General features: G+C 33.7%; 1 protein-coding gene across 1 annotated transcript; it reads right to left on the bottom strand.

The window, feature by feature from the left end:
* Window positions 1–2,470: 2,470 nt before the first annotated feature.
* On the bottom strand, window positions 2,471–5,326 carry LOC137644464 (uncharacterized). The gene has a single exon (XM_068377439.1). The coding sequence runs from the start codon at window positions 5,324–5,326 to the stop codon at window positions 2,471–2,473; it is 2,856 nt and encodes a 951-aa protein (XP_068233540.1).
* Between the last annotated feature and the right edge of the window lie 7,174 nt (window positions 5,327–12,500).

Genomic DNA, 12,500 nt, shown 5'->3' with positions numbered 1-12,500 from the left:
ACAGCCAGAGCATCGAATAGATCACAGTTGATATCAATGGGTAATTCAAGTTTTTTACATTTAATTAACATACTAAATAATGCTCTACTTGCTTGAATGACTTGTTTCTTAATAGCTTTATCCATTTTACCAATATAATTAAACGTAGTACCAAGGTAAACATAATGATCTACAATTTCGATGCTCTCCTCACCATATTTAAAATTCGGGACATTTCTAACTTTTCCTCTAGAAAATAACCTAGTACTATATATTCAATGAAAAAGTCTGAGAAGATCCGAATGCAAAGGATGCTTAGAATTATGAACAATCTTATACAACATACACAAAGACCTTACTGAATGATGGTGCCAGAGATTAGTATTCTGCTCAGGGAAAAGGAATTTAATACACCACAAGTTTTTGTCCAACAAATTAAGATGAGGGTCAGCAGCTGTAGATAAGATGAGAAGGCGATATTGATAACATGGTAGCATGAAATAATTAAAACATATCACCAGGATAGATTGCTCACCAAAAATCTTAAAAAACCTCAATATCCAAACTTTTGTTCAAAAGTAAATTTGCAATCAAGAATCACAACCCGAATTCTAAATGAGCTGTATACAGTAGAATTAAAGAGACATTTTCAATGCAAAAAATCTGAATGTTGAGAGGTCCTTGAGGAACCAATGTCCATGCCCTAATTACAATCATACTACGAGTCTGAGTTTTGATAGGGTTTAACTTTATCCCTCGTGATTTGAACCATGCATTTATTCTAGAGACATCTGTATTGAGGGATTCAGCAACGAGAAGTGTACAATTACGGGGGATGAAATCGATGTAAAGAGATTAGCATCCTCTGCATATGCAAAAAGCTTGTTTTCAAATAATGGGCCGAGAACATTAACCAGTGGAACATCAGACATTACATCCCTATAGTCCCTAGGGTGTAATTTATTACTTAAAGACTCAATAATGATGCTGAGAAAAGGCCCGCATACCCCTATCTATTCAAGTTTAAAAACAAGGCCTCATGATTAACACAGTCAAATGCAGCACTAAAAGCAAGGTCAATCATACAAGTATCCTGACCACAATCGAGGGAGTTCTGTTCAGCATTGTAAATTGTAAAAAGGGTATAATATGCTCCAAGATCTCTGTGAAAGCCAAATACAAACTAAGAACAGGTGATTACCCTCATCATATTTATATAGACACTTTGTCACAGGATGTTAAAAAACTTGATGATATGGAAGTTATGGAAACTGATCGAATATCAACAGGGCTATAACTACCATAGACATATACTTCTAATGGATTAACAAGTGTAAAAAGAACCTCTTCTTGCTAATTTTGGAAAGTTATATTATAACTTAGGATTTAAGAAATCAGCGGTCTTTATATATATATTATTATAAACTAAGCCTTAGCCTAGCCTGTTACAGCTTATAATAAGAACATTTAAGAAGTATCAATCAATGAAGGAACGGGCAAAACTCAGATAACAAAATATAAGTTTAATAATAGAAACAACCAGCAGTTACATTGACATTTACGTTTATAGAAAACAATTCACAAGTTAAACCCACAGATATATGAAGCAAAGATCGAACACACAGACAAACAATTAAACAAACACCTGAATTAAATATACCAACGAAACACAAAATAAAAGAAAACACACCGACTTACATTAACAATAGGAAGAAGATTGTCCTAACCGTGTATACAAAATATGTTGTCGTCAAGGTAGCCTGAGAGCGACTCTGCCCTCCTCAAAATGTTACAAGCCAAAGTAAACTAAATGAGCGACAAGGATGACGAAAAGTAATAAAAATATAAGACAGGCAAGGATACAGAAGGGTCAAAACAGGAAAACAAGTATTACAAACCTAGTGGTAAGAAGGAGTACCACTAAAAGAATAAATATATAAAAGTGACATAATTACAGAGAACGGAGACATGGTATACATAATATCACACTCCTCCCCGTTGAAGAAATGGCCTATCAGGACATTATAAAAGTCATGAAGAGTATTCCAGAAGACTCTCAGGAGTCCATGTGGGTCCGAGACAGGGCATCCGCAATGCAGTTCTCAGTTCCTTTGATGTAGTGGATGGTTAGGTCAAAGTTTTGCAGAAAGAAAGACCATCTGAAAATACGTTGATTTGTTAACCTCGCTCGTCCGAGAAAGGTTAGTGGGTTATGGTCCGTAAAGATAGTGATTGGGATGTTGGATGAGAAATATATTTCATATTTCTGCAGGGTTAGGATGATTGCCAGCAGTTCCTTTTCCACGGTAGCATAGGAACGTTGGTGTTTTTTGAGTTTGCAGGAATAGTAGCTAACAGGATGCAACATCTGTGTGTCACTGTTCTTCTGCATCAAGACGGCACCAATGTCAGTATCACAGGCGTCAATCTATAATAAAAGGTTGAGCAAGATCAGGAGCAATAAGGACAGGATTAGAGCAAAGTATATTCTTTAGTTGATCAAAAGCTTGTTGACAGTTAGAAGACCATACATTTTATTTTTGGGGCTGGTGAGGTCAATCAAGGGAGTGGCTACTATACTATATTTTTTACAGAATTTCCTGTAATAGGAAGTCATGCCTAGAAATCTTAAAAGACTTTTCCTATTTCGTGGGACAGGGAACTCTACAATGGCAGTAATATTTTCATCTTTAGGAACAATTTCTCCACTACCTATGATGTGACCTAAATACTTAACCTTCCCTTTACCAAAGGAAGATTTTGCTAGGTGAATAGTAAGTCCAAACTCCTGAAGACTACCAAACAATGCTTTCAGTCGATGTATGTGCTCATCCAAGGTGTCAGACGTTACAACAATATCGTCGATGTACACATATGTACCATCAAGATCTTTAATTACACTATTCACCAAGCACTGGAAGGTGGCGGGTGCATTGGTTAAACCAAATGGAAGCCTCTCATATTGGAATAAACCAAAGGGGGTTATGAAGGCGGATATTAGCTTTGCTCTATCTGTAAGTGGAATCTGATAATATCCACGCAATAGATCGATCTGTGATAAATATTTGGCAGCACCAATGGCATCTAAAATGTCATCAATCCTAGGTAATGGATAGCTATCTTTGATAGTAACATTATTTATTTGGCGAAAGTCAGTGCATAACCTTACTTTACCGTTTGGTTTTGGAACTAAAAGACATGGTGAAGCCCAAGCTGATGTGCTTCTAGTTGCCAGTCCATTCTTCAGTAAATACGACACTTCCTCCTTCATCCGTTGCTGCTTTTCCAGGCTGGTCCTGTAATAGTGTTGACGAATTGGTCGTGTACCCGGTTGTAATTCAATGTCGTGTTCAGCATCACTGCAACGTTGAGGCACATCCCCACATATACTCCTGTATTTGCGGAATAATTCTGCTAGCTGGCTCCTCTGCTTTCGGGGTAAATGCTGTAAATATACTAGAATATTCTGCAATATTTCCTGGTTAGCAGAGTCTGTCCAAGAAACAAAATCATTAGAGTGATTTAAATCTACATCATGTGGCATTGGGGTTTTACTTTGGTGTGCTGATGCATTATATTTCTTAAAATCTAATTCATTAGAGTCTGATAGACAATGCAAAGCAACTGGAGGATTACCATGATATTTCTTGATTAGATTTACATGAACTAATTGGGTTGACTTCCTTCTGTCTGGAGTACTGATTATATAATTGTTATTATTGACACATTTCTGAATTATATAAGGACCAGAAAATTTATGTTGGAGAGGAGAACTAGGAGTAGGGAAATATACAAGTACAGAATCCCCTTCTTTAAACTTACGAACTTTAGCTTTTAGATCAAAATTTTCCTTCATCACATCTTGACTACTTTTTAAGTTATTAAATGCAAAATTATGGACTTTCTCAAAATTACATTTCAATTTATCGACATACTGCCCTACAGTTACGTTATCCAAGGTATCATTGTTCAACATTTTATCTTTAAGTACTTGTAGTGGCCCTCTAACTTCATGTCCAAATAACATTTCAAATGGTGACATACCTAAGGAATCATTAGGGACTTCTCTAATTACAAATAATATCAAGTCTAAACTCTCATCCCAGTCTGTTCCAGTCTCCATACAAAATTTTCGAAGTAAGGATTTTAAGGTCTGATGGTGTCTTTCAAGAGCACCTTGTGATTGTGGGTGATATGGTGATGCAAGAATATGTTTTACATTAAATTCCCTTAGAGTTTCATTGAAAAGGTCACTTGTGAAATTAGTACCCCGATCACTCTGTATTTCTTTTGGGTATCCATAAGTGGTGAAAACTTTAAGGAGGTGTTTCACAATATTTCTAGCACAAATGTTACCAAGGGGAATTGCAATAGGGTATCTAGTGGTAGGACAAAGTATAGTCAAAATATACTGATTACCTTTTTTTGTTTTTGGCAATGGGCCTACACAATCAATTATGACTTTACTGAAAGGTTCGTGTGGTATTACAATTGGCACGAGGGGTGCTTTTGGAATTACCTCGTTAGGTTTTCCAACTACTTGACACACATGACACTCTTTAACAAATTCAAATACATCATGTTTCATACCTGGCCAAAAGAAATCATTAGCTATACGTTTGTAAGTCTTTGACACTCCTAAATGGGAATCTGCTTGATGAGCAACACTCAAAATATTCTTACGTAAAGTTAATGGTACTACAAGTTGTTCTTTATTAGCCCAGGTATCATTAGATGACAGCTTTCTAGGTCGGTACAGCCTAAACAGGACTCCTTTATCAAAGTAATAGCCAGGTACCTTACCTTCCTTAGTGGAAGCTTGTTTAAGTGCATTAGTTAAAGTCGCATCTGCTCGTTGTAAGTTTATCAATTCAGAATTAGTACAGGGAATGTTTGTCTTTACTATATCTGGGACACCTTCATTCACAGCTTGTTTGGCTTTTGCCCTTGTTACAACACCAACAAAATTCTCAATCGGGTCACATCGATCAGTGTCTACTTCAGTTTCTACTTCCTCAATGTCATGTTCACCTAAGTCACTAATGAAATTACTTTCTTCAATGAAATGTTCAAAGATATCCAAATCATTAGAGTTATTATCCAGTGGCTGATTATACAAAATAAGGTTAGGCAAAGCCAATTGACCAGCTAAATCATTCCCAAGTAATACTTGAACATCATGTACAGGGAATGGCGTGTTGATAACAGCAATCTTTACTTTACTAGATACAAATTCACAGTTTAAGTTAAGCTCTGCTAAAGGCAAACTGTTAGTGTTACTTAAATCCCTAACTAGTACCTTTTCATCAAGCAAAGAAATTGTAGGCCCTGCGCTATGTAAAATCATACTTTAGGTTGACCCAGTATCACGCAAGATTCTTACTTTAACAGGAGTACCATTGGGTATTGTTACTGTACCCTCTGAAATATAATTAGCAAATAAGGCATCACTTTCAGGCGTACTACAATGCATAGTTCCTTTGCCTTTTACGCTAAATTTACTGTCTTTATATTTACCAGCATCGGGGTCGGACAGCTTAGAGCCAAAAAACTTAGATTTCTTACAGGTTGGGTTTTTACATTCATTTATGTCATGACCTTGTTGTTTACAATATGAACAATAATTAACACCCTCTTTCTCACCACTGAACCCTGTTGCTTTGCCTTGCTTTACAAACATCTCAGTACCTTTGTGTGTTTTGTGTATCAAGAAAAAATGGTCAGCTAACATAGCAGACTTCTTTAAATCCTCTTCCTCACGGTCAGCAATATGCATTCTAATATTTTGTGGTAGTTTTCTCATGAATTCTTCAGTCACAACCAGGTTAACGAGTTCCTCAAAATTATTAACATTGGCAGCCTTAAGCCATTTATTAAATAATCTTAGTTTTTCATTTGCAAATTCATACCAAGTTTGAGCATTTGATTTAATGTATTGTCTAAATCTTTGTCTAAGACCCTCGGCAGTTACCATGTAAGCATCTAAAATAGCTTGCTTAACGACTGTATAATTTCTTTCCCCTACTAAATTACTAACCACTATAGCAGCTTTACCCTGGACTTTGGATTTAATTAACCAAATCCATTGATCTACTGGCCATTTCATATTTTAGGCAATATCTTCGAAATTACGGAAAAATGAATCTACGTCTGTTTCTGTAAATTCAGGGACTAACTTTAAACTCTTAGCCAAGTCAAACTTTAGTGGTTGATTAGATTCTAGGTTCATTAGTCTTATACGTTGTTCTACACTAATCCTACTTCTTTCAATTTCCATATTCTGAGTTAGACTAGCTTCATGATCTAATCTAGCTTTCTCCATTTCTAGCTCATACTTTTTCCTTTCTTTATCTATGGCCAACTTGTGTCTTTCTCTCTCAATATCTACCTCTAACTTTGCTTGTTCTAACTGTATGGCTAACATCATATGCTCAACGTCTGAGCTGTCTTTCTTCGTACTCATGTATTTCCTAGCCTCGTGTTCTTCTACACTTTCCTCCTCTACAAGATAATCTAAAATGGCATTTTTAATGTCATCTTTCCTGTCTCTTGAACTAACAGTTACTTCAAACTTGGCTGCCAAAGCCAACAATTCACTCTTTTTAGCACACACTATAGTGTTAAGTTTTCCCTTAGGATCACTGAAAAATAAGTCTACTGAAAACATTGTGACTGAAAATTCACAAGAGAACGCAGCAAAGTCAAAGAGAAGTGTTCCCAATAGCATAAACAATTACAGAATACGTAATATATATCACGTGATGTAATACTGAACTATTCATCCATTACGCAAGTCTGGTAAGAATAAATAATTATAATTACTGGTACAAAACTGTACCAAGGAAGCAAAATGAAAAGTAAAAAAACTTCGACAAAGTAGTAAATATAATTAACTGTACAAAACTGTACGAATGAAGCGATATGAAAAGCAATAATACTTAAATGCTTCGAATAGCGTAGATACGGAAATGTCAGGCCAGTCAAACTCCAAACCTACTCTATTATACGGCGCTAAGGTAATATGATGCCATGATGTCATAAAGACGAAGTTTCTAATAATATTTCTCCCAAAACTATTTGAAACAAGGCGAACCAATGTAAATGAACTCGGTTACTTTCTACATTAACTTAGATACGACCGCAGCTATAATAGCGATGTCCGAAAACATGAATTGGAAGGACTTAAATGTCGAGAGAAATCGCTTTAAGATAATAGGAGAAAAGAACCCACGCAACATACTGTAATAGATCTATTCGATAATCACAATGTATAAAAATTTGAATTATCGTACGTTGGAACACTCACGGCGACTTTAACTGTCAGTACTTTGGTAGTTTAATCAGGTGTGTTTACTTGTTTCAGATCCCGGTCAGGCCCCCAATTATTATAAACTAAGCCTTAGCCTAGCCTGTTACAGCTTATAATAAGAACATTTAAGAAGTATCAATCAATGAAGGAATGGGCAAAACTCAGATAACAAAATATAAGTTTAATAATAGAAACAACCAGCAGTTACATTGACATTTACGTTTATAGAAAACAATTCACAAGTTAAACCCACAGATATATGAAGCAAAGATCGAACACACAGACAAACAATTAAACAAACACCTGAATTAAATATACCAACGAAACACAAAATAAAAGAAAACACACTGACTTACATTAACAATAGGAAGAAGATTGTCCTAACCGTGTATACAAAATATGTTGTCGTCAAGGTAGCCTGAGAGCGACTCTGCCCTCCTCAAAATGTTACAAGCCAAAGTAAACTAAATGAGCGACAAGGATGACGAAAAGTAATAAAAATATAAGACAGGCAAGGATACAGAAGGGTCAAAACAGGAAAACAAGTATTACAAACCTAGTGGTAAGAAGGAGTACCACTAAAAGAATAAATATATAAAAGTGACATAATTACAGAGAACGGAGACATGGTATACATAATATCACAATATATATATATATATATATATATATATATATATATATATATATATACATACATATATATATATATATATATATATATATATATATATATATATATATATATATATATATATATATATAAACCATGTTGACTCTACACCTTCATAAGCATCAAGGTCCAAATTCCTGACACCAAAACGTTATATTATTTAGATTAGTTTCAGGAAAAAAAAAGAAGGAGGAAGATCGAGTCTCTCATTGCTCTGCTTACTGTCAAGAACATCAGCTGAAATGGAGGCCTTGAACTAGAGCCAATTTGTTGACCAGATGGTCATTTCAGAGATCTACAAGCTTAACCCCTTTATACCATTTTGACCAATTCTAATGCAAAATATCACTCAAAATGCCATTCACGTCTTCTTGAAATTTTACATACATCTCAGAATAATATGACATTTCAGAGACAAACTCTAGTCTTAATTAATTACGAAATAAAGGAATTATTAGACGTCCCCCTGGAGTAACAATCTGGCATGTTATAACACCAGGGGAATCAGTGTATACTAGGTCCCAGAAATTTCCAGACTTGTGTGTAACGTTAATTATGATTTGCTTACAGTCTGATACAGGTTAGAAATTTAAAGCTCATAAGCTAAGGCAATCTGTAGGAGAAACAGAATTCAACCACTCCCTATGGTGAGCATTGAAATCAACAACCACAAAAGAGGCCTCTCTGTCTTCTTTCTGAATCTTAGGCGTAGTGGTAAGAAAGTAATAAAATATAGTCATCAAAGTTTAGATTCCTATAGATAGAACAAAAATGAAAAAGTTGTCTGCCGCAAACCTTTATGAGCTGAATTTCATAATATCCACATTAATAGCAGGACTTATGAGAAGTAGGCATACGTATGGCATTCCCTTTTACAATGAATAGTTTCTTAAAACCTGGAACAAACAGCTCACACGAATTCCTCTTTTGAGTTTCTGAAGGAAACTGTAACGTCTCTAATATTTCCATATAGTCCACGAGATTGCAATACAGTAGACGATACTGGCACAGTCTGGGAAGCGTTGGTCCGGCATTTTGCTCAATATCTCCTGACAGAATATGAATAGAAATGAAATATAAAAAGATTTCTTCATAATTAGAAATAAACTTAACAAAAAGGATAACAAAAGCAAAATGTACAGGACTATATACAAAGAAAATATAAATGTAATTCATAGACCAAAGGACACAATATCACATAAAATTGATCAACATGGCAGAACCAACATACCATGCAGTGTTTGGTACCCTCCAGGATAGCCACTTCAACTGAAACAAAGGATGATAACAGTGGTTTTAAAACAAATATCATAGATGAAGGTAAAGGAACAGATAGGGAAAATACACTTGATAAACTACCTGGCATCTTTGGCCCTTCTATTAATTAATATTTTTATTAAAAGGATGGTGATTCACCAGTCCACTGAGTCGACTCATTAGGCTGGTAAATCTCTAACCCTTTCATAATAATAATCAAGCCTGTCCAACATACGTTAAGGCAGAGAAAAATAAAACGGGTAGAACAGTGCACCTGAGCATACCCACAAGCAAGAGATCTTTATCCTTAGACAGTGGGAGACGGAGATACAGAGGCATGGGCACTATCAAAGACTAAATGGCAATGTTCTTCTAAATGAGCTCCTTGCTATCGCCAGAGTCTCTTCTACCCCTACCAATTGGAAAATATGCAGTGAACAATTACAATAGTTAACCACTTGTGTGAGAAAGAAGTGTGTGCTTTGGTTGGTGTTGCCAGGTATAGGAGAAATGAGGAGAATGTGCCAGGAATATGCCAGACTATTTGATAAACTTGTAGTAAAATAAAATTGTAACTGATCTTAATGGCATTTGTTTCTCTTTTCTTTTTAATCAATCAGGTTATATATATATATATATATATATATATATATATATATATATATATATATATATATATATATATATATATATATATGACATTTTTTGTTCGAAGAAGCGCCTCTTAATTTTATATTCTAATAATGGCTCAATAAAAAAAGGAAGTCTAATTGCTGACACCTTCTGCAGCATACAGCCTTTACGCCCTTCAAATGTGACCAGTTATAACTTCTGTCATGCAATCTGGCATCTTTTCTGGACCTTCTTTTGTTCCTTTCGATGAAATCTCCTGCACAGCTTTTTCATCACACTGACTCATATAGCCTCCAGCATGTCTGAACTTGAACTGCTCTTCCTATACCGGTTTTTTCGTTATCATCATAGGAAAGAAATAACTGAATTCCCTAATTGCAATTATTATAATGATAATTCAAGTTACAACAATACCCGGAAAAACGGTGCTTCAAGTCCAACACCCCAAATAAGGGAAAAAACAAAATGTGGAAAAATAAATCGTCATGCAGAAAATAAACTATTCCAGAGATATAGAATAGGATGATCTTACCTGAAAAAGTAAAATTAATGAGATAAGAAAACATATGAGCCGTTAACGATTACACTTACATCAAGGGTCTAAACCAAATAGTAGCTGAGCTAAAGGTCAATTTTATGTTCTTATAATGTTCATAATCACATCTGTCACACTGAACACCTTCTGAACGAAATAAATACCGGATTGCGTCTCTTCCTCTGGAGCCTTTCCCTCGTGCAGACATTCCTGGGTTTGTACTTCAGTCTCTTTAACCCCACCCTAACGCAGCGTCTCACTTTATCATAATCCCATTCACTCATAACACGATTTCATAATTTAGCGCTTTAATTATCATTACCTACTTATTATTATTATTATTATTATTATTATTATTATTATTATTATTATCCAAGCTACAACCCTAGTTAGAAAAGCAAGATGCTATAAGCCTGAGGGCTCCAACAGGGAAAAATAGCCCAGTGAGGGAAGGAAATAAGGGAATAGATAAATGATGAGAACAAATTAACAATGAACCATTCTAAAAACAGTAACAACGTCACTAATAGATCATTCTATAACTTATATAAACATCTAAGTTTGTGGAACACACACACCCATACATATACTGAATGTGTGTGTATGAACAAACACACACATACTGTGTAGTATCAAGATCAACTATTCAAATGTTTCTGTTATCTGTGACGCATTCTATATTGAATTTGTTCCGGTATGACGTCAATGAAACTTATTTGTGGTCATTTACTCTCCTTTTGATATGCTTGTTGTAAAACCAGCCACCATCTACGACAATAAAAGTTTATATATATATATATATATATATATATATATATATATATATATATATATATATATATATCTTTGTGTGTGTATGTGTTCATATATATATATATATATATATATATATATATATATATATATATATATATATATATATATATACATATATATATATATGTATATATATGCAGAAGAACCACAAGGAAAATGAAAATACGAAATATACGATTAAGTCCTAGGACTTAATCGTATATTTCGTATTTTCATTTTCCCTGTGGTTCTTCTGCATCTGAGCATCGCGTTTTCCTGTGATTCTTACGCATATGTATACACACACACACACATATATATATATATATATATATATATATATATATATATATACATATATATATATATATATATATATATATATATATATATATGTATATATATATATATATATATATATATATATATATATATATATATATATATATATATATACATATATATATGTATGCATATATATACATATATATATATGTGTATATATATATTTATATATTCATTGATATTTACTCATTAACCAAGAGAAAACTTGATAAAATGTACAGTGACGAACATTCATTCCAATCAAAAAATCTAATCACTTTTCGAACAAAATTCCTAAGCAATGTGATAAAAGCATTTTCTCCAGTAAGAACATAATATCAGATGAGCAGTACAGGTGATAATCTGGTGAAAATGGATGACGTGACATGTTTATGATACAACGAAATTCAATATTGAAAAGAAATATAACAGTGGGAACATGCTCACTCCTACAATCACAAATGGTAACATACGTAAAAATGATAATTCTTTTAGCAGAGAGAATGTTCGATAGAATACCAACGAAAGTTCCTCGATCAAAGAGAAGCACAGTGACTGTCACATGTCCACCATGGAAACTTGCTGCCCAAGTCTTTGCTGTTAATTATAAACTATTGATCTGAATTAAATCCGGCGAATTTCTAAGTATCAGTTATCAGAATATTGATACATTTATCCTTCGTGTATTAACTTTATATATATATATATATATATATATATATATATATATATATATATATATATATATATATATATATATATATTATATATGTATATATATACATATATGTATATATATATATATATATATATATATATATATATATATATATATATATATATATATATATATATATATATATATAAATGTATAGATTTCGCTAAATCAACTTCATTTTGCCTTTGTTTCTATTTAGACATTCTTCGAACAACGGCCCGGATCGAAGCATTTATCATTAAATAATTTTCCTTTACTTATTCTTGAGGCACAGTGA

Source organism: Palaemon carinicauda, chromosome 7, assembly GCF_036898095.1.
Source record: "Palaemon carinicauda isolate YSFRI2023 chromosome 7, ASM3689809v2, whole genome shotgun sequence".
Classification (NCBI taxonomy): domain Eukaryota; kingdom Metazoa; phylum Arthropoda; class Malacostraca; order Decapoda; family Palaemonidae; genus Palaemon; species Palaemon carinicauda.
Note: the sequence above shows the minus strand (reverse complement) of the source record. Positions and strands in the feature narration are given on the sequence as shown.

Bases quoted from the DNA above. Each gene is read 5' to 3' on its own strand.
- LOC137644464 (XM_068377439.1), bottom strand. From the start codon at position 5,326: ATGATTTTACATAGCGCAGGGCCTACAATTTCTTTGCTTGATGAAAAG.